Below are 22,692 nucleotides of genomic sequence, written 5' to 3' on the forward strand. Positions count from 1 at the left end.
GAGTCCTATTTCTCTGTGCTTCTGGTTTTCTACACATTACTGTATACCAGTTGTGAATACGCCTACCGTTTAGCTATTGTGCAATACAATAAAAGTGGAGCAGAACTTAGGGATGTCGAGAAACTATGTGTGAGCAAGACAAAATATTACATGGTAGAGTGCTTTGACTTAAAAATTCAAGCCAACTGTGCTACTTTCCCATTTGTCCTGCTTGACAAGTTCTCACTTCCTTTTTGTTAAATTGACATTTAAAATTGGATGGTCATCAACTCATAGAGAACATTTTACTTGAAATATAACTGTTATTTAATTATATGTATGTATCTTTGCTTCTATTATACTTTTTGTTATATTTTAGTTATAATGTAATAATGATTTCCAGCCAGTATAACTTTTCTCATCTTGAATCAAGTGAGGGGTGTTCTTTCTGTTGCTGTTGTTTTTTGCTATAGAAGGTAGCATTTCTCAGTTGCCTTCTGTTCTTTTCCGGATCCTTCTTAGTCACGGCAGCAGCCCTGTTGTCTGATTTCTTTGGTTTACTGAACCGATCGTGGGGTTAAAATGACTTTATCGAATAACTTTTCCTTACCATAGCCTGGCTAGTCAAAATCAGACAGTAAGGTAAATCCGTGACGTAAATCCCCGAGGAGCCCCTTAATATACCGTATACAAATGTCACGCTCATTCAGTTTTATTAACAACTTTGGTTCCTCCCCGCCTCCGCCGCCCCTCCCTTTCCCTCGCACTTTGATTAAACCTGCATAACTTCAACTATCTGAAAAGTACGCTGATAAAATGAGGCGAGTTGAGGGAGGCTCTTTCAAAGACAATCCCTTTCGTGTGTGTGTGTGTGTGTGTGTGTGTGTGTGTGTGTGTGTGTGTGTGTGTGTGTAGGGGGGAGAAATCTAGGCTGCTGTACCCATGTTCTATTCATACACCATCTAAGTAAGAGAAAGGTGGCATTACGATGACTGAATTTGGAAACGTCGGAGAGAGGGCGGGCGGGGGGGGGGGGCGCGCCGGAATGGTAGGCGCGTCAGCGAGCTGGATACAATCCCGCAAAAGAGGAAGGTAGGTAATACGAGGCGGTGTGTCGTGCGCGCGCGGCGCGGGGGAGGAGCTACTCCTCTTTGAACTCGGCGAGCCGGAGCAGGAGGAGGCGGTGCCGCGTTGGGGCGTCGGGCCCTCGGCGCGGAGAGCTGCGAAGTGGCTGCTGCTCCTCCTGGCTTCCTTTTGCCAAGGGGGCCCCGACGGTCGCCTCTGGAAGGAGTTCTCTTTCCCCCACCCCGCCCCCACCGCGGTTTGGGTGCGAAGGCCAATTCCGGCTTGGGAACTGGATGGGAAGCAGCTCCGGCGAGGGCGGCTGCAGGGGCGGCGGGCATGGGGGAGCGTCTTAGCACGGCGAGCTCTCCGCCGGAGCCAGACGGAGCCGCCCCCGAGCCGCGTCTCCCGGGCACGGAGACTCAACCTCCGCTCCCCACAGTCAGTGGAAGGACACCGAGGCCACAGCAAGAGGACGATGCTGGACCGCCGCCGGCTGAACCGCAAGGCCAGGAGGCTGGCGACGCCGGCGGCGGGGCTCCCTTGGAGGAGGGTCCGCGATCGGAAGCACCAAGTAGCAACAGCTGCCGGCTTCCTTTGAGGCCCGTCTCCCGTGCGGAGAGCGAGGAGTCCCGCGACGGCCCGCCGCCGTCTCCTCCTCCTCCTCCTCCTCCTCCTCCAATTCCAGGAGAAGAGGGCCGACAAGAAGACCCCCAGCCCGCCGTCTCGCCGCCGCCCTCCCAGCCAAGCGTAGTGGGAGCTGGAGGAAAAGGGACCCCTTCCGGCAACGTCGAGGTTGACTTGTATCTTCTGCCCGAATCTTTCTCCGGGCTGATCTCCGGGGACTTCGGGACCCTCCTGGTGCTGTCTTGCCGCGTCTGTCTGGAGGAGAAACCCCTGAAGCCGCTGCCGTGTTGCAAGAAGCCCGTCTGCGAAGCGTGCCTCAAGCGCTATCTCAGCTCGCAAGTGGGTACAGCTTTGGCGCAGTTGTCCTTGACCTGCCCTTCTCTCCCTTTCCCCGGAACGGCTTGGGGGGAGGTGTGTGTGTGATGCCTCCCCCCTCCCAAAAGGCCCTCGGCCGTGTGGTCTTCGCCGGGAGGCTCCCTCCCTTGTTTGCCTCCTAGGGCGATCCCGAGTTGCCCGTTCTTCCGTCTCCTGCGGGCGTCGGTAAAATCCGTGCCGGGATTATAGCGCTCGGCACATGTGCAGAAATGCTTCCCTCCCAAATCCGTGAAAACCCCACTCTCCACCCGACCCTCAGGCACACACGTATGTTTAGGGGACGAAGCTACCAGCCTTGAAGTCAGGGAAGACCTGGCTTAATCTTCTTCTAGCTCTTATAGATTCCCACCGTCGTCTTTTCCTATTTCATACAGTGATTGTAGGGCTTCTTAAATGTGGAACGTCCCTCCTTTTTACAACATGTTCTTCCTGAGTTGAACGTCTAAATTCTTTTATTGTTATCCTCCACATGGTTTAGTAACACCTTTTCTATCAGTAACACCCCCCTCCCCCCCCCCCACACACACTTCCTGTTCGGTATCCTGCATCCCTGAATTTCCTGTTCTTCCTTTCTCCTCTCATTTCTCTTTGGTCCACTAGGCAAAACTTGTATGGGGAGAGGGGGAAGGAGAGATCACCTTGTTTTTAAAAGACACAAATGTCATGCTTTCCTTGAAGCTTCCTGCTTCTTTTGTTTGTTGGGGGTGGGGGGGAGAATGGTGATTGGTATGGGCTGGTTGTTTATTGTCATAGAAGCCATTGAAGGCAGTGCAGTGAGAAGATAATGCAGCCTTTTCCGAATTTGAACTTACTCTAGGTTGGAACAGATCAGGTTAGAGCATGGATGGGCGATATGGAATAGAACAGTGGTTCTCAACCTGTGGTCTGTGAAAACCTTGGGGGGGGCACGATGTCATCACAGGGGGGTCTGTGAAGAAATGTTATGATTTAAATCCTGAGTTAAGTCTGTGGGGTCCGTGGCCATGGTCTGTGGCCACAAAAGGTATTTAAAGGAGCTCCGTGATGAAGAAAAGGTTGAGAACCACAGGAATAGAATAAATAGAAAGTGGGTGGAGGTGGAAACATCCTCAAAGAAGATAACATCAAATTCTTCCATGTTGTTGTGGGGAAAACTAACCATGTGTAGTCACCGTAGTAATTGAGAATTGCTCAACTTGAAGGAGATTTTTTACTTTACTCAGTGCTGTAGGAAATGGCATTGGCATTTTCTTGTGAATAATTTTCTTTTTTTCTCAATATCAACAATCCATTGCTGCTCTAATGCTTGAGTTCTGTTGCAAATCATAACTGCAGCTCCTCCTATGGGACACATAAACATACTTCTGCAATTTTTTTTCTTTAATGTTAGCTACACTTTGTGTTTTGATTTTTTTTTTTCTCTGCCAAGGTCTGTCTTCACCAAAGTTCAATTTTTGCATTTCTTTTAGAGTTAAAATCAGTGCAGGAATAGTAAGTGAGTGAGTGAGAAAGAGAGAGAGAAAGAAAAGGAAGGAAGGAAAGAGAGAGAGAAAGAAAGAAAGAAAGACAGACAGACAGAAAGAAAAAGAAAAAGAAAGAAAGAAAGAAAGAAAAAAGAAAGGAAGGGACTTATTCCTCTGTAAAGAGGTGGGAAAAACTTGAATGTTATAGAAGGTGAAAAGGCTTTTCAGTTTTTTCCAAAGCTGTTCAGGCTAGTTAAGAAAAAAAGGGTGTATGAGTGAAAGAGATTAGTAAAATTAGCAACATTAGATTTGTATCCCATATAATGCTAGTTTACTTATCAAAAAGTGTTCCCATCACCATGTTGCTGACATTTTTGCATGCATTTTTTTCTTTATCTCATATTTGCTGATACCATCATAATTTTTACAAGGAAGATTAGCAGAGTAATCTAGCTAATTAGCACCTATAAACCAAGGCTTGTTTTAACTATATTTTTCTGAGTTAGGTTCATACATTCTGCTAAACCATAAAATATGTTTTGCAAATGTATTACATAGATTACACAAATCACATTATGAATTAATATTGTGAACCCAGATAATTGTACTTTAGTTAATAAACTGTGATTTAGCAGGAGAGAATCAGGTGACTTTCTAGTTTAAAACTTTTAATCAGTTTTAATCAGGCTAATAGTTTGGATATGTATTTAAGCAAGATACTCTTTTTATGCTGTGGAATAACTGTTATTCATCAAGATCTGTTGAAGATATTTTTATGTTCATAAAAGAATGTTTAAAGACCAAAGTGATAGTTTATTTCTATTTTCTTATTTTCTATATGTATTTAAATACATATATATATATTTAATACTTTCTATTCATCTGAAAATAATACTAGAACAGATTACAATTATCAGAAATAAAAGAATCTTCAGACAAAATACAGAAAGAAAAGAGAGTAAGAGAAAAGAATTTTGTATATATTAACAGCCCTATGATGTAGGAGCAAGCTATGTAAGAGTGATATGGTTAAATGATATAACAGTCTATAAAGAAGTTGAATTCCGCCTCCATATTTACATCAAAGAATCTGAGGCACTAATCTGAGCAGTTTTCACTATATGATTGACAAAAAAGCTGTTGTCTTTATGACTACATTTTTGTGGTATATTTAAACTGAGTCATTGGGATATGAAATTGGACAAAAGGTTATTTAATATTTTACATTTATATGAGGCTTTGCTCTCTTGTTCCAGTAAAAATAAAATCCTATGCCCAGTTTTGGTGCTAATGTTTTTGTTTTGTTTTCTTGCTTGTCTTGATGCTCTTCTTTTGAAAAAGTTTATTTTTTACTTAACTTGATAGAAAATTCAGGTCTTTCAGGATAGGTGGAATGTTGACTTGCTGGTAGTATCTACTGATACGCACACTTCCTCATTTTATTCTATAAAATTTCTCAGTAATTTTTGTTTACCTAATTCTCTCAGAGGCTGGGGGAACTCAGCAATTTTGAGACACTAGTGACATTACTCCAAGCAGTTGACCAAGATTTATCTTGAAAAAACTTTTTGTGTTTGATTTTAATTTTAAACAGATACACATAAACACCTGAATTATAAAAAGGAATTTAATTTCATTTTTTGTACACAATGGAAAAATAGTTATTGTATGCTTATATAATTTAGTTGTATGTTTAGTATGGTCCTGGCACTTAATAAGTTCGTATGTTGTAGGAAAGTTAAAAATAGTATATAACATGACAATAAATGTTCCAAAAGCTTCATATTTATTCCTTCCATGTTACAACATCTCTGGGAATAGATCAATGTTACTTTGTTTATCATTTGTGACATTCTTTGCTCTAGAAAGTACAGAGAGGTGTTTGCCCATAACCCAGAAAACACAATAAAATGTTTAAAATACTAATTGGGGAAAGGGGGGTATCAGTTACTGATGAATATCAATTAAAGCTCATACCACTGTGTAGAATTATGTATACAGATGTTGATTTTAGCTAAGTCTCGAGGTTTCAGTCACTCCAAATCTTAATGGTATGTCTCTACTCCAATATAATAAATTGAACTGAATAGGATTGCAATTTTTTTTGCATCAGAAGTGACAAACAATTACTTTTAAGATACTTAAACTCAGAGACAATCTGTTGAAAGGGCATATCTGAATTCATCACCTAAAGACCCTTAAAATGGGGCTGGGGCTTGAAGTATCTTTGAATACTAGAAGCACTAAATCAAGGTCATAATGACCCACAGTAATGCATATTGTTTTGGACAATTGGGTCATAGGTCCTCACCTTGCAAAGTCCTGAGCAAATGTTTGTTTAATGGGTAAATATACTAAATAATTAAACAAAAGGGTTTTTAAAAATATATATATGAAAAATATGATGTGCATTTGTGTGTAGCCCAAGTCTTGGCTTTGTTATTTTCTGTAGAACACACCATACAAATGCATGCTAAATTAGGTAGGATAAAACTACGTATAAGGCGATCGGTTCTTGACTCATTTTTGATACACAAAATTGCGGCAGCTCCTTCAGCATAGCTTGGCCAGGAAATAGGAAATATTTTGTATGATCACATTATATAACCAGTATACTTCAAAACATGGGTTGGTCATGTGCTGTCTTCAACCAAATAATAATAGGAAATAACTGGATTATACAAGACAATAATACACAATAAAAAAATGAAACATTATAATAAGCCGTAATTGTATTTGTTTGCTTTGGGCATAGCATTTTATGCACATCCAGCTATTACTGTGTTTGACAGGCTTAAGACCATGTGTGAAACCAGGCAATTGTATTCTTGTTTCAAGAAAATACAGTTGAACAAACCATAGCTTAATCTAACATGTGAACCTACATAGTGACTGCAATGAATTGACCCTTGTATGCCTTAGATATAGTGGCTGAACAAGGAATGGAAGTTATGGCAAGAATATTCTTCATTTTTTCTTTAGATATTTCTAGTGAGAAACAGAACATACGGTACTTAAATCTCAGCTAGAAATCATTCTCAAGCTGCTTCAGGATTATGTCAAGTGATGGGGGCGGAATCTCCAACTTTCTATCTATGGCAAACATTTTCAAACTGCTTCACTCTTTAATCAAATTTTGTAAGATTCTCAAGGAAAAAGATCTCTTTTACTGTTCTGCTGCTGATTAATGACTGTGTCACCAGAAACATTTCTGTGTTTTGTGTGTGTGTGTGAATTGCACACACTTTGTTTAATAATAATAATAATAGGCTTACCTCTTCCAACTACAGGTAGTCCTTGACCTATGACCTCATTTGAGCCCAAAATTTCTGTTGTTAAGTGAAACATTTGTTAAGTGAGTTTTGCCCCATTTTATAACCTTTCTTGCCACAGTTGTTAAGTGAATCACTGCAGTTGATAAGTTAGTAACCCAGTTATTAGGTGAATTTGGCTTCCTCATTCACTTTGTTTGTCAGAAATGGGATCACGTGACCCCAGGACACTGCAATGTCATAAATATGAATCAGCTGCCAAGCATTTGAATTTTGATCACATGAACATGGAGATGCTGCAAAGGTCATAACTCTGAAAAATGATCGTAAGTCACTTTTTTCAGTGCCGTTGTAACCTTGAACGGTCACTAAATGAACTGTTATAAGTCAAGGACTACCTGTATGTATATTAAAGAATTCAAATATATTATCAAAATTCCACTAGGCTGGAATAACAACAAACCTGTACAGAGTATTCCTCGCTATATTAAAATTTGAACTGATTATTTGTTATAAAATTCCATGTAATGTATTATGTTTTATTCATTATATGATATACATTGTTGTACAGAATATAGTTTATTCCCAAGTGACTTGTAATTTAAAATATAGACCTATATTTGAATCTAAATAAATTTTCTTTTAAAGTTCAGTGATGATATTCTTTGCACCTGTGCAAAAAATATCATCACTGAACTTTAAAAGAAAATTTATTTAGATTTAAATTTATTAAACACTGTACACTGCATGCTGTTAATGAACTGAAAGAATAGTATTACACTACAGTAATGTCAGACAAATAATGAGCAGCTGGAGATAGAAGCCTGTGGAGTCAGCAGGCAAAAATAGGCATCATTTTGAGTAAGCTGAGTCACCTCTTCAGTAGAGTTTTTCCAGCCAATTATTAATTGAACTTTAATTTTTTTTTTTTTATTAAATTGTTTGTGTGTAGGGCTCGGGTGATGACAAAAAATGCATCTGGCAATATATTAGCCTTTTTAATTTCCAGCCATATGCAGTATATGAAGTGTTTTCTTGCTATACTGCACTTTCTTTCTCTTACCAAGTTATGGATTATAGTCCTTTAAATTGTTGGATCAAGATAGCTCTCTATGAATTACCTTGGGTATTACATGAATTGCTGTTGTTTTTGTGTTGTTTTCTGTTGCTTCTTTGTTTCTAAATGTTTTAACAATATGTAAACTACCCCAAGAGTATATGAATATACAGCATATAAATTTAAGTTGTTATTTCGGTGTGCTAATTTAAGGCAAGAACAACAACTGGCCAAATTTACCAAGCAAACATCAGGGCATGTGGGGATTCAATCAATTACATAAATGTGTGCATTAATAACACTCAAATATTAATATGTATGCTATGAAGTGTTAAGGGACTTCACTGCATTTACACAGCATTTTCTAAGATCTGCTCCAATAATTCCTGAAGCCCTTTTGCTGTGCAAGTCTTCCTCCCCTATAAGACTGGTAATACAAGATCTGTGAATGCTGTTGAATGCTTGATATGCATGTACTCTATAGAAAACACACTCCTGTGTATGTCCGTATCTTTTCTATATAGAGTAATGATGCCTTGTGTTCAATATACTGTTCAGAGTGTGCTGTGATGGCTCAACTCAAAATATTTTGCATTGTATGAACTGCCTAGGCTTTTTAAATTGAGTTTCCAGCAATTTTGAGTTGCAATTTATTATGCTGAATCTGAGGAATTACCTTCTTATATAGAAGCTATGCTGTTTTGGAGTCATCATCTTTCAGGCAAACTGGACCTACTTCCAACCAGGTAGACTATAGAGACCATATGCACCATAAAATACCCCTAACTTTAGTGTTTGACATACACCCTAACCTTACTGTTTTAATATTTGATTCTTTCTTAGAATGATTTATATGGGGTGGCAATTTTAAATGAAATGGTTCAGATTTCTTCATAAGCAATGCTTTTAAAGTAACTACCATGGTGTTAGCTATCATGTTCTTTTTAGTGATAATTAACCAGTTTTTTATAGCTGGCTCTTACTGGATTGAGGGAAGACAGGTTTGAAGATTTGAATGTAATACAGGTAAATTGATCCTCAATTTACGATCACAGTTGAGCCCAACATTTCTGTTGTTAAGTGAAGCATTTGTTAAGTACGTTTTGCTCCATTTTATGACTTTTCTTGCCACAGTTGTAAGCAAGTCACTGCAGTTGATAAATAAGTAACTCGGTTCTTAAATAAATCTGGCTTCTCCACTGACTTTGCTTGTGAGAAGGTTGCAAAAGGTGATCACATGATCTTGGGATGCATAAGCATCTGAATTTTGATCACATGATCATGAAGATGCTGCCAAGATTGCAACTGTGAAAAATGGTCATAAGTCACATTTTTCAATGCTTGTTGTAACTTTTTCTGCTGGTGAATATAGGCCTTGCTCAATGCAAGAGAGAGGGAAAGCTTCACCACAAAAATTACTCTTCTTTCTACCATACATACTAGTTTGAACAATTGCTGTTTTATTAAACAATATTCTTAGTATTTTATTTATCTAGTTCTGAAATTTATATGCTGCCCATCTCACCTAGAGGTGACTCTAGTATACACCAGCTTTCCCAAATTGCTCTGCTCCTGGGTTCTGTTGACTGATAATTCTGAGATTTGTAATCCATCACAACTGGACAGTTTCAGGCTATGAATGGTTTATTGCAAAACTTCCAACATCACTATAATTACCACATTCCAAAATGGGTTGGACCAAGGCCGATTTTGAAAGGAATTTTTAAAATGTTAATAGTCATTTTTTCCTTGTTTGCTGTTTCTTATTTGATTAAATAACATAGCGAATGCCATTTTAAAAACATTGCTGGCATTAAATGAAAAAGAAGAGGCACGTTAAGCCATGATTGTACTTGGTGGGTTAGCCTAATTTTAAAAAGACATATTTAGCTTGCCAACCATACCACTTATGGTCTATTATGCTATATAGCTAAAATGTTGTGGTTGGAAACTTGTAATTTAATGCGGGTACAAGAAAAGTTGGAAGTTCATTATCTAAAATAATCCAGTGGCAATATGCGGTTTCCAGACTCACTTGAAGAGTTTTCTGAAACAATAATGACATTTCCACGGAGAGATTTAACTGGTTGCTGAAAAGGATAGGCATTAATAATGGTCTGGAAGGCCATTGAGGTCAATTTCTTAGGAGGACAAAATCATTTGGGTCTACTTGAAGTTAGATGTCAGCTGAGCAAATTCAGAGGAAGTGTCTGAGACTACATTTTCACAGATTATCTGTGAGGAGTTTGATTCTGTAATATCCAAGGAACTGGACAAGGTGGACTGCAGCATTGACTTTCCGCCATGTAGTCTGGATTTTTGCCCTTCCTAGTTGGTGAAAGTTTCTGGGGAAGTGCTGGGAACCTATATTGAGGTGGCGATAAATGCATTGCTAAGTAGAGAGAGTGGCCATCCTCCCTGAGTGAAGCAGTAGGTGGTTCTATTGCATTACATGGACATTCTGGAAACATGTCCAGAATGTTTCCAACCTGTTTTAGAGAAGGTTGTTAAGAAAGTCATGGGGCTGCCACTTAGAAAGCCCTGGAGGAATTGGACTCAATTTAGTCAGATTTCAAGCTTGGGCATAGTACAGATATGACATTGTTTACATTGTGGGTAACCAGATAGGGGAAATGTGATGCCCCTAGTGTTGTTTGATCTCTCTTATTGCCCTTCAGTCCTGTCAATTATGGAATCCTTCTGACTTGCCACCAAGATTTGGAATGGGAGGCACAGTGATTCCAACAGGGGTGGCTCCAGTTGATGGTGATGGAGAGAAAGTTATAGGCTTTCGCTGTTATGGAATGAAGTCATTCTTCTTCTAAGCATGGGCTTAGGGATTTTCAATACGTAAGATAATGCCAATGAAATCTCTGCAGATACTTGCAGCCTGTTTGGGTCTGGAAAGGCAGAGATAGATTGAGTCTTAACCCCTTTGGGATGCTGTGGCTCTGGGTTTGTAACCTATTCAACTCTAGAGCAGTTTGCCACAATAGTTCTGGTTTGGGTTGGTTTCTACTGTATTGACTTGACTTATAAATTGGAAGTTCTTCTATGATATACTGCTCCTCTTAGGGAACAAGCTGTAGCTCCCTCCTGTGATACAGCCTTTTCTTCAAATGATATCTTTCCTTTTGGCATTTTAGGAAGTCTATTAAAACATTGCTAGTTAAACTATTATATTTTCCCTTCATCTTTAAAGTAGTTAATTATGACTAGTTGATTGTATTTTATTCCTAACTCCTTGGTCTTACTATAAAATTATATGTTGTATTTTCTTTTTCTTTTTTTATCTTTTTATGCTAAGTAGGAACCAGTTCATTCTTTCAAGTCTGTCTGTCCTTAATCCAAACATGATTGTGGTTATGCCCCCCAAAGTAATAAGGCAACCAAAATGGAGTTTGCTTCATTAAGAGGAAATGCATTAATTCAGAAATAGTTTGATTGGGATTCAAATCTCAGTGTGTTAATTTTTTGCCAAACAAGTTTCAGTTACTGAAATGATATAATATGTGTTCCTGAAAGCTCCCTTTGGAAGAATGTTAAGTTCTACAGAAGTGAGAATGTTTCATGTTAGATGAATGTTCTGTGATTTCAGTTTCTGTATTAAAATGTTTTTTAGATGAAGAAATTTTGGAAAAGTTACTCAGTCTGCTGCAGAATATTTCATGGTTTGGGATAAAAATGTGGAAAGGGAAATTCTTTACAAATATTGAATTAACGAGTTTACAGATTCTACTTTCACATTAATTTATAGTATGATAAACAGTATTACGTTTTTATGTCTCAAGCTTGGAAGCAGATTGAATTTTAATTAAATTTCAGACAAGTGGTACTATTCCAAAATTGGGTTCTTTAAGCTATGAAAATGTAGAAAATGAGAAATATTCATTTGTGTTAAATAAAATAACATATACATAATCTGTAAATATTTATATACTTTGAAGGAGTAGATGATAAGATTGGAAGATATATTTTCTGTGTTTCAAAATCAGTTTCCAATTCAATGTTAAATTGTCTTGAAAAGAAAACAAAAAAAAATCAAAAGTTTCTATTCAAATAATTTTGATTTAGGATTTAGACACATTCCATGGAAACAAAATTTCTAAGGAGAAAATAAGAAAATTGCTACAGCAGAAAGGAAATTTGTTGTCTTGCACCTGCAAGAACTATTTTAATTGAAAGGAAGTTTTGCTTCTTGATAAACTAGACACCAGGGAATCCTAGCAAGGGGAACATTCAGACTGTGGTGACTCACTGTCTCTTACCACTAATTTATATACTGATCATTGAATTAATTTACCTTGCACTCAAATTTTAAATACAGCAGATACTATTGCAACCTTCCCCAAGCTATCACCTTCCAATTGTGTTAGGGTTGCCATGTTATGTGGGAATTGCAACTCCAGCACAATAAAACATGCTTTATTGATAGCTTCTACTTTAATGTATCTACATACTCATTGATTTCTGTAGCTGTAATGGAATGCGTAAATGACCTTGGGGGAAAAGGGGGATGAGATGCTGCCTAGGAAACGATCAGACAAGAGAGGCAGGGTCCCCCCCACCAGTGAGTTAATAGTCACAAAAAGTTAGGAAGGACCCCTCCTAATTGTTCAAATGGTTAAAAGTGGTGTACTTGGAAGATTCTATCAACGTAGCCTCACAATAAAGTAGAATTAATACATCTAGCTGTATTTCTTGTCTGACTTATGGTGTATGTGCGCGCACATGTGCATGCATGCGCCTACGTGTGTGGGGTGTGTGTGTGTAGGGGCTGAGAGTAATTTACTGTTACCACACTTGTATGTCAAAATTATTAGAGTACTGTATTAATATTAAATTGCATATGAAACATTAGTGTTATTATTCATTTGACTGATTACCTTGCAATTCTAGCTGTGGAACCTGATACATTCCTCTCTAAATGCTATAATGTGAAGCAAAAATGCACATTATGACATCTCTAGGGCTCTATATGTGTCCCAAAAGGTTGGGTGTGGCCCCTAAAGCCCTTCCAAAAGTTGTTGCCAAACTGCATTTTTAAAATGTGATATTACAAATGAGACCTATCAAATGCATCAGGAATATCCCTATGCTTATATTAAATTAAATCTATATTTAATTCTAAATTAAATAATATTTTTAATCTTCAGCCTATTTTTGGATTGTGACCCCATTCCAAGATTAGTGTGATCCTTAGCCCCAAAGAGCTCTATACCCCAGACGTTAAATGAATGTATCTAAATACTGAATTTTCAACACATTTTGGTATGCTGACATAATACATAGTTGCTCTAAATATTGCAGGGCAGATATTTTATTGCAAATGTTTGCAGGATACTTGCTTTTAAATAATATATAGTTTTATCTAAACTCAGCTTTATATAAGCAATAAATAGTGGATAGCTGGGATGTGTGAAATTAATCTCTTATTAGTGTCTCACTCTATTTGTTCCTGATCCCTGTTTTTTAAGATTTCCTTAAGAATTATTTTTTGCTTCTGAAATACCAAGTAGATACTTAAAATAATTACGCAGTATGAAAGTAAAGCCTCTGTACGGTATTATTTCAAATAATACATCATGGTACTTTTGAACCTTACTTTAGTCTTCAAATAATGTATTCTTGTATTAAAATTGCATGTATGAATAGTTTGGCCATTTACCTCTGAATTCAGCGTCTTTGTTGAAATGTGATGATCAGGAAATCATTTCCATTCATAGTAAAAGAAGCCAAAAAAAGAACAAAAAGGCCAGAATGCCTCTTTATCAGCAATCAACACCCAGATGAGCAGAGAATAACACCAAAATTAACATTAGGCCAACAATCAAGAAGCAAACGGTGGTTCATAGCATACCAGATTTAATTGTGGTTGAAAAGAAGGAAACGTGAATAACTGTTAGGGCAATAATGGGGGACAGTAAACTAGAAGACCAGTAATTGGAGAAGATCACTAAGTATCAAGATCCGAAAACTGAAGTTGGAAGATTATGGCATAAACCAGCCATGGGGGTCTCAGTGATTATTGCCACACTGGGTGTCATAACAAAAAATCTTAGATAGCACTTAGAAAATCTGCACATTAACAAAATTTTCATCTGCCAATTACAAAAGACCACACTGCTTGGATTTACTATGTTGATATATTGCTATCCTAGGTTCTTGGGAAAAACTTGATGTATATGAAGGCCAACTTCAGCTAAAGAATTGGCAGCTTTAATTTCACATTGCTGTGTACAATAATAATAATAAGTTGGTAAACTCTAATCAAGTGAACGGCCTAACTATGGAATAGCTGTGAACAGCCAGATACTAAGTCAAAGCAAAACAAGAACCTTATAGTATCTTCCAGTTAAATTTCAGCAACTAGCATTGAGGGACTGACTGCTTCTTGACAATAAAAAAGTAACATATAATGATAATATTGCCAGTCATTTAGCCTCTGTGGATTTATTGAATGTTCAGGAATTACAGCAAATTCAGAAATTAAAATACTACCAATATTTTTTGTTGGTCATGAAACATTTTTCTGAAATAATCCATTGAACCTGTTGAAACCAAGCAATTCTGGAATTGGATCAGAACTTCCAAAGAAATTCCACTCTTCCAACAGAAAAAAAAATGATAGCATGATTGTTGTTTTATGTCTTTATCTATATTTCTGCATGGAATTTTAGGACAAGGGATTTTTTTAAGTAATGGAAGTTCATTTCAAGAAGTTTTTTTTAACATTGTCTTGCTGTTGTGTTGCTGCTGTGTTATTCAACTCCCACTATACCTAGCACAGTTTGTAGTCTTAAGACATGTGGAGGGTACATGGTTGGAAAACATAATTTTAGATGAGAATATTCTTCAAAATGTCCTTGTTGATATTATTCTCAAGTCCAACTTGTAGAACTGATTTTTGCTTTCAGATCTTGAATGGATTTGGGCTGGGTTATTTGAGAAATAGCTATTACTACTTTTAGAACAAAAGAATGTCTCCGCTTACTTTTTAGATTAAGTGTAGAGAGATATTCAGTATCATCTTACTGCTTGAAGTTTAGTAAGAGACATGGACTCCCAAAAAGCAACATTTCTGGTTCAATCACAGGTTAATACAGCAATTATCGAAGCATGGTTCTTCTAAAAGCTGTTGTAGTGAGATAATTTCAAAATGTCCAGAGTTAAATCAATGATGTGCAACTTCTCAAGTTTGAAGTCCTCTCTTAGCTTTTGATTGCCATGCTGGGTTACACTCTACAACAGGGGTGTCAAATTCATGTCACGGTGACATCAGGTGACATATAGGGACTTTTTTCCCCTTTGCTAAACTGGGTGTGGGCGTGGCCAGCACGTGACGCATCCAGCCCGAAGGCCGGGAGTTTGAAAGCCCTGCTCTACAAACTAGAGAGTGGTGCTAGGATAAAATATACAGTATAAAAGCTAAAGGTAAAAGTTTCCCCTGTCCAGTCATGTCTGATTGGTGGTGTGTGTGCTCATCTCCATTTCTTAGCCAAGGGAGTCAGCATTGTTTGAAGACAATTCTGTGGTCATATGACCAGCATGACTATAAGCACACAGAATGCTGTTAACTTCCCACCAAAGTGGTACCTATTAATCTATTCTCGTTTGCATGCTTTTGAACTGCTAGGTAGGCAGGAGCTGAGGCAAATAACGGGAGCTTACCCCGTTGCGTCGCATTCGGGTCTCGAACCCTGGCTGTCAGCTTTTTAGCTACAAGCTCAGTGTCTTTAACTGCTAAGTCATCACACTCCTTATACAATATATAAAGTGAAATATTAAGGCTGTGAAGTGTTTGAGTTTCACTTTGAAAATGGTGCTTTGAAACACTAAAGAATGCAAATGCAGCCATGTTTGGGCATCGTTAAAGCAGCATCTGTTTACCAGGATATACAGCTGGTAAACTGTAGCAGAAGCCTCCCTCTAGCAGCTGTGCAAACCTGGAAAATCAGCATATCTGCTTTAATGATATGCAGACAGTTGCTGTATTTGCATGCATGTGAATTGTCTTTTGAACCGACCCTAATTATTGCACAGACCTATAACATTATCAACATAATTGCTTTACATAATTATTTTGTGCTGTTGTCAAGTTATATTGATAGTGGACATTTGAAGTCTCTGGGTGCTGCACCTAATGCTGATTTAAATCAACAATTTTAAATTAGGAGGAAACTAGACCAATTTAAAACAAGTTCTTGCTAGTGCGATGCATATCCTTTATATTGAGCCGTGGTGGTGCAGTGGTTAGAATGCAGTACTGCAGGCTTACTCAATTCTCACTCCAGGAGTTCGAGTCTGAGAGGCTCAAGCCTTCCATCCTTCTTAGGATGGTAAAATGATCCAAATTGTTGGGGGCAACATGCTGACTCTGTAAACCACTTAGAGAGGGCTGTAAAGCACTGTGAAGTGGTAAACAGGTAGTCTTTGACTTACAATCACAATTGAGCCCAAAATTTCTGTTGTTAGGTGAAACATTTGTTAAGTGAGTTTTGCCCCATTTTATTTCTTCCCGCAGTTGTTAAGTGAATCATTGCAGTTGATAAGTTAGTAAGATAATTGTTAAGTGAATCTGTCTTTCCCATTGATTTTGCTTGTCAAAAGGTTGCAAATGATGATCAAATGACCTAGGGACAATGTAACATTCATAAGCATGAACCAGTTGCCAAGTGTCTGAATTTTGATCACATGGTCATAGGGATGCTACCAAGGTGGTACGTTTGAAAAATAGTCCTGTCACTTTTTTTCACTGGCATTGTAACTTTGAATGATCATTAAATGAACTGTTGAAAGTCAAGGACTACCTGTATAAGTAAGAGCTATTGCTATATAATGCTGCAAACCTAATCACTAAGCCACATTAATTTACAGCTAAATAGTTGGATACAATCAATCTAATTTTATAGCAGTGCAGCAGTCTTTGTATCTTTGTTTCATACTGAACTCACAATGCATGTTTTTTTTAAAACTTACAAGTAATGATTTTAAAAGTTCCATAATTAGATTTTGAAGTTAAGATTGATAAGAGGTAAGACCCCTGCACAATCTTAGCTTTTTTCTTTGTAATGCTGCTAATTTCTGCTACTCCTGGCCTGACTCAGGCTCAAAATAAAGGAATATTGTCTATGATTGATAGGTTTAAGTAAGATTTTACTTTTATTGAACTTCTTTTGCCATTTATTTTTATCAGATCAAAATGAAATGCTGATAATATGGTAATTGAAATATAAATATTTGTATTACAATATCTGAATGCTTCATTATTCGTTTAAATTAAAAAATATTTCATTTATTTAGAATATCTCAAAAAACACCAATTGAATAAGATAAAATATGTACAGATTATTTAACATGAATATACTTAATATTTGAGAATATTTTTCTCAAAAACGCTAGGTTTTTTCCAAATTATTTTAAATTTATTCTTTTTATGATTATTTCTATTGCCTGCCTTAGCTGAAAGTATGTGTGACAGACAAAAGAGGAATACAAACATGGAATTAATTGAAATCAATTTTTTCTTCTTAGAGATTGATTTGATACACTGTTTTGCTACTTTTTTTCATTTACCTGTTCCCATTTGTTTTAGTTGGGTCAAAACAACATATGGTATTTGAAGTATAAATATTCAAAATAAATCCTAAAATAAGCATTTTAAGGCTTGTGAGACTCCTCAATTGAATCAACCTCATTTTCTTTTTACATCCAGTAAGAGAGGCATGCTCCAGGTCCCACCCATTAGGTGCTGTCATCTACTGCGACTGTCAGCCTTCCTAAGTAGACAGGACAGGAAACATGATGAGCTAATTCTATTTTATTTTAAGGCTACATTATCAGAATTGTCTAAGTCTGAAAGTACAAATCGCTTACCCTCTTTTTACGAACTGATAAGATCCTTTCTGAGTTTCTTTCTTTGCCCATCATGCACTAGGAGCTCTCTCTTCATCCCCACCACACAAAGTCATTCCCACATCCCATCACAGGGACCCAGGAAGAGATCTGTTTATGTTATGGTGCCTGCCATTTGGAACAGCATTGCCCCAGAGATTAGACTTGCCCTGACTTTGTTGGCCTTTTTGTAAGATCTTGAAGAAAGGTTTTTTTTATCAAGCCTGAGGCCCCGGATGTATAGTTGAGCCTGTGTCACAGGGGTGTCAAAGTCAAGGCCCGGGGGCCAGACCTGGCTTGTGGGTGCTTAGATCTGGCCCACGGGCTGTCCTGGAAATAGCGAAGGACTGCCCACGGTGCCTCTGCCAGTGAAAACGGAGCTCGGGAAGGCCGCATGCAGCCCTCCCGAGGGTCCATTTTTGCTGGCAGAGGACTTCAGGAGGATCCCCTCTCAGGCCACATCCAGTTCCCCCCGACACTAATGACTTCAAGTTGGCCATCCCCACCCTGACCATGCCCACCTTCCCCCTCAAGGTCAAACACAACCCTGATGCGGCCCTCAATGAAATCAAGTTTGACACCCCTGCTGTATCATGATTGTTGTGGTATGTTAGCTTTTCTTGGCTGTTACATATTTTTCTAGTTTTGTTAACATTGTTTCACTGGATGTAGATGTACTTGATAGATCTAGCTTTCACTGTAGAGATTAATTTGCCTGGGTAACTGATAATTTTTGAGGGTTTTTTTATTTAAATTGTGCAAACGTGTGAGATTAAAAACCTTTATTCTTCATTTTGAATTTGTTTTGTAGGCAGGTTTTTTTTAAAAAAATAAAATGTCTACACAAACTTGGTGGCAGAGGTTGTCCTTAAATGTTAATGAATTAAGCCTCCTCACAGTCTCTGACCATTGGTTGTTTTATTGACCCAAGCAACTTTTGGACTCTATGAGACCACAGCTTCTAATTCTTATATTAGAATATTCCATAATGGTGTTAATAGGTTCTGTTTTTTTTCCTTTCATTTTGTGAATATAACTTGTAGTATTTACACACAATAAAATTGATAGTAAATTAAACCCCATTGCCTTATACCAGGTAGTCCTCATTTAATAACCACAATTGGGACTGGCAACTTCATCATTAAGCAATGCTATCATTAAGCAAGATATCTTGTGCACCTAACTTTCAACTTTTTTGCTAGCTTCTCCATTGACACTTTGCTTGTTGGAAGCTGTCTTTGAAGCACACAAATGGTGATCATGTAACTGCAGGATATGGTGAAGGTCATAAAGGCCTGATGGTCGTAAAGCACCCAAACCTCTTATTACATGACTGTGGGAATGCTATGATGGTCATAAGTGTGAGGGCTAGTCATAAAATTACTTTTTCAGCCCCATCAGAACTTTAAACTGTGACTAAACAGGGCAGGCGTTAAGTGAGGACCAGGTCTAGCTATTCACTTAAAAGATGAATTGAATAGTTCTATGAGGTTACTTTTGTGACATATTATCTTATCAACATGTTCTTCTATTTATATGCAGGTGCAGGTGGGACAAGCAGATATCCCATGTCCGATTACAGAGTGCAGTGAACATCTGGATGAAACCACCATCCTCTTCAACTTGCCACATGATGACATCATCAAATATAAATACTTCCTGGAACTTGGCCGTATCAGCTCAAGCACCAAGCCATGCCCTCAATGCAAGCACTTTACAACCTTCAAGAGGAAAGGTCATATTCCGACCCCTACCAAAATGGAGAACAAGTACAAAGTGAGCATGCTCACACGAGTTATGGATTAAATGGCAGAGTGTGAGCAGCAAAATTAGGCCAGGATATGGTGGGCATTTAAATGGGCTTTCTTCTCTTACTGGAATCTCATGTAAGATGTGTTTTTAGACTACAAATATATAGCTTCATACCCAGTATTAGTCAACCATTAATCTATCTCGACTAACTAGTCAGATGCCCTGTTAATCCTTATGTTTGTTAAGTCTTTTTGTCTACTTTTGGAAATGGCCATCCAGCCTGCATTATTTTATGGAGTTTGGTAGTTCTTACGCTTTGAAGTATTTGGTGGTTTTTGCAATGTTTATTTTAAGTACTGTACTATATGAGTACCTAGCAATGTGAAAAACCCAATTGGAAAAGAAAGTCTTCACACATAAAACCTTGGGGATAGGTTATCTGGTGCCCTCTGGATGTTGTATATTGCAAGACTACTTCCCCTAATCACTAACTATGTTTGTTGAGCTGAGGAAAATTAAATCCAGATCATCTGAAGGGAGCCAGGCTAAATCTTAGATTTATTCATTTAGAGTATGGCATGGAATACATGGCTAGCAGTAGTAAGGATGTATATAAGGAACATGTAATAATATCATACACATACAGTGAAGATCTGTGGTCAATTTCATAAGGTATAAGAAATTCAAGAAGTTACATTTTGAATTAGATTTTTGTATCCTATTGGATAAACTGTAAGATTGTACAAAGCACTTTATACACTTTATAAAGCACTCATTAAGGTATTTGTAGCCTTATGAAGGATCAAATATTTGATTCACTGGTCTTCCCAGGCTCTGTGTGTGTGCATGCATAGGCATCTGTTCCATAGGGTATGCTGGCAAAGTTGTTTGGCCTACAGATACCTGCTGAAACAATCTGGAATAGACCTTAAGAAAAACTTTGTTAAGTCTTTCAGAAGATGTAGATACTTGGCACTTTGAATAGTGGTCTTTCATATGTTAAGTACAATATCTACACCTAACTTAAACCTTCAGTTGAAATGTTTTGCACATATTTAATAATCTATACTTTATATAGTTATATATGATTGCTTTTCTTCTGCAGAGAGATTTTTAAGGATAGATTCTGTTTTGCTGACATCAAAAATAAAAGCCATTTGGTATCTTTCTTTGAACACTAAGCTTTACCATTCTTTGCATATAGAGGAGATATCTGAAATGGTTGATCTTGTAAGATTATACCAGGTGTTTCCTACACACCCAAAATGAGAATACTCCGTAGTATATAGTACATGTTAAACTTGCACTATAAATCTGTTAGTGTTATCTCCATTTATTTCAATTTACTTTATTGGTTCTAAATTTTGCACTTTTTCTATGCAAATGCACATTGTCAATTCATTAAAAAATATTTAGCCAGTTTAATAATAATAAAGAACTATCATATATACAAGTAGCTTACGTCTAGCTTAAGTTTAATTTGATATTAAAATTTACCTCATACTGTTGGTGACAGTATGTTGCAAAACTAGGTTTTGGTTGAACATTAAGAGAACAACTTGCTCAACTAGATCATATTTACATCTGATTATTAATATTTCAAAGGTCAGCTGCTTTTTTTTTAAGTTGCTGCATGTTAAGCAGAGAGTACAGCTGAACAGCTCCATCAAGGATAGAATATTGCAACTTGGAAAAGTAGAAGACCATGTTGGAAGGATAATTACCTAGTTGGTTACCTAATTTCTAAGAAGGGGCCTAATCAAAGAATTTCCAGTATTGATCAGTGCAAAAAAAATATGTCATGACTATTGATTCAAACAATATTACTGATTTTTAAAACTATAACATATTCTGTTGAAAATATGATATAGGAATAGTGTATTTGGCCAAATATATGTTACCAGGAAGAACATTCATTTAATTTATTGTGTCTTTTCTCTAGAAAATCATATCAATATAGAAAGCATTCTATTCCTTTTTCTTTTAAATCTGGGAGGTTATATTGGGCTAAGAGATAGCAACTGTGCCAGTGAGCCTTGGTGACTGGGAGGGTCTTACACATGGAAATCCCAAGTGCTGTTACAACAATTTAAACACAACATTTCACTGGGCTCATTTATGTAAGAAGAAAATAGGGATTTATCTATGCCTCCTTGAACTCCTGAATGAAAGGCAACATAAAGTCAAACAACTATAACTCGCAGTCCTGACATAGCCAGTAGCTATGGGAAGTATCTAGAATAAAGGAACTGTAGTTATAAGGTTAATCTTTGTGTGTTATACAGTTTGCCTATTATTTCAAGCAGTAGTAGAGCTTGGCCACATTGCACTCATCCATTATATATATATATAATTATGTTTCAAAAATTAAAATAAAATAGATTTTTGTCTTGACCAGGAAGACATAATGAACTTGACCTCTGCTTAATTAATATTTTGTAACAGCTTTGCTGTGCCATATTTTTAGAGCTGTATAAATTCTTATTAATACAAAACCAGGAGTGAAATGCTCCTGGTTCGGACTGGATCACCCAATCCGGTAGCGATGGCGGCAGGTGGTTTAGAGAACCGGTAGCAAAAATCCCTGCGCGCCCCCCCCCCCATGCCCAGCTGAGCCGTGAGATCATCAGAGGCTTTTTTTTTAACTTTTAAAAGCATTTTTTCTACAACCTCTTCAGCCGAAAAAATGCTTTTAAAAGTAAAAAAAAAAGCCTCTGATGATCGAGCGGCTCAGCTGGGATCATCAAAGGCTTTTAAAAGCATTTTATGTACAACCTCTTAAGGTTGTGGAAAAAATGCTTTTAAAAGTAAAAAAAAAAAGTTGGCCACGCTCACCCAGTCACATTACCCACCACCACCAAGCCACGTCCACAGAACCAGTGGTAACAAATTTTACATTTCACCACTGTACAAAATCTCATGCAAGAAAACTGGCTTTGATCAGAGGTCATAATAATAGGATGCTTGCTGAAATCTTAATGGGATCTTACCAAGACACTTGTTCCATTGCAGCAAATCCACAATCCTTATCATATCCAGATTGTTGCAGACAAATAGCTACAGGGTTCTATCAAAATGCCTTACCAATATGAAGATAAATGTATTAACTTGGTAGGAAAGATAAACATATGACACCAGTTTTTCATTTGGCATGTTACAATAAATGTAACAGAGCTGACATTCTGGATTGTTACGAAAGTTAAAACCTGTCTGAGAGTCGTCACTGGACAAG

At 37.5% G+C, this 22,692-nt stretch overlaps 1 protein-coding gene across 3 annotated transcripts in view; it reads left to right on the top strand.

The window, feature by feature from the left end:
• The first annotated feature begins 1,111 nt into the window (after positions 1-1,111).
• Positions 1,112-22,692, top strand: part of RNF217 (ring finger protein 217) — a 44,847-nt gene continuing 23,266 nt past the window's right edge. For 2 of the 3 annotated variants that reach the window (XM_034418731.2, XM_087882765.1), the window contains exons 1-2: positions 1,123-2,007; positions 19,251-19,484. In XM_034418731.2, coding sequence (XP_034274622.2) covers positions 1,381-2,007; positions 19,251-19,484 — 861 coding nt within the window. In that variant the 5' untranslated portion in view covers positions 1,123-1,380. Of the gene's footprint in view, positions 2,008-19,250; positions 19,485-22,692 lie in introns of all 3 variants that reach the window. The other variant, XM_034418733.2, reaches the window with a different exon arrangement.

Source organism: Pantherophis guttatus, chromosome 1 (genome assembly GCF_059756535.1).
Source record: "Pantherophis guttatus breed Tessera chromosome 1, ASM5975653v1, whole genome shotgun sequence".
NCBI lineage: Eukaryota > Metazoa > Chordata > Lepidosauria > Squamata > Colubridae > Pantherophis > Pantherophis guttatus.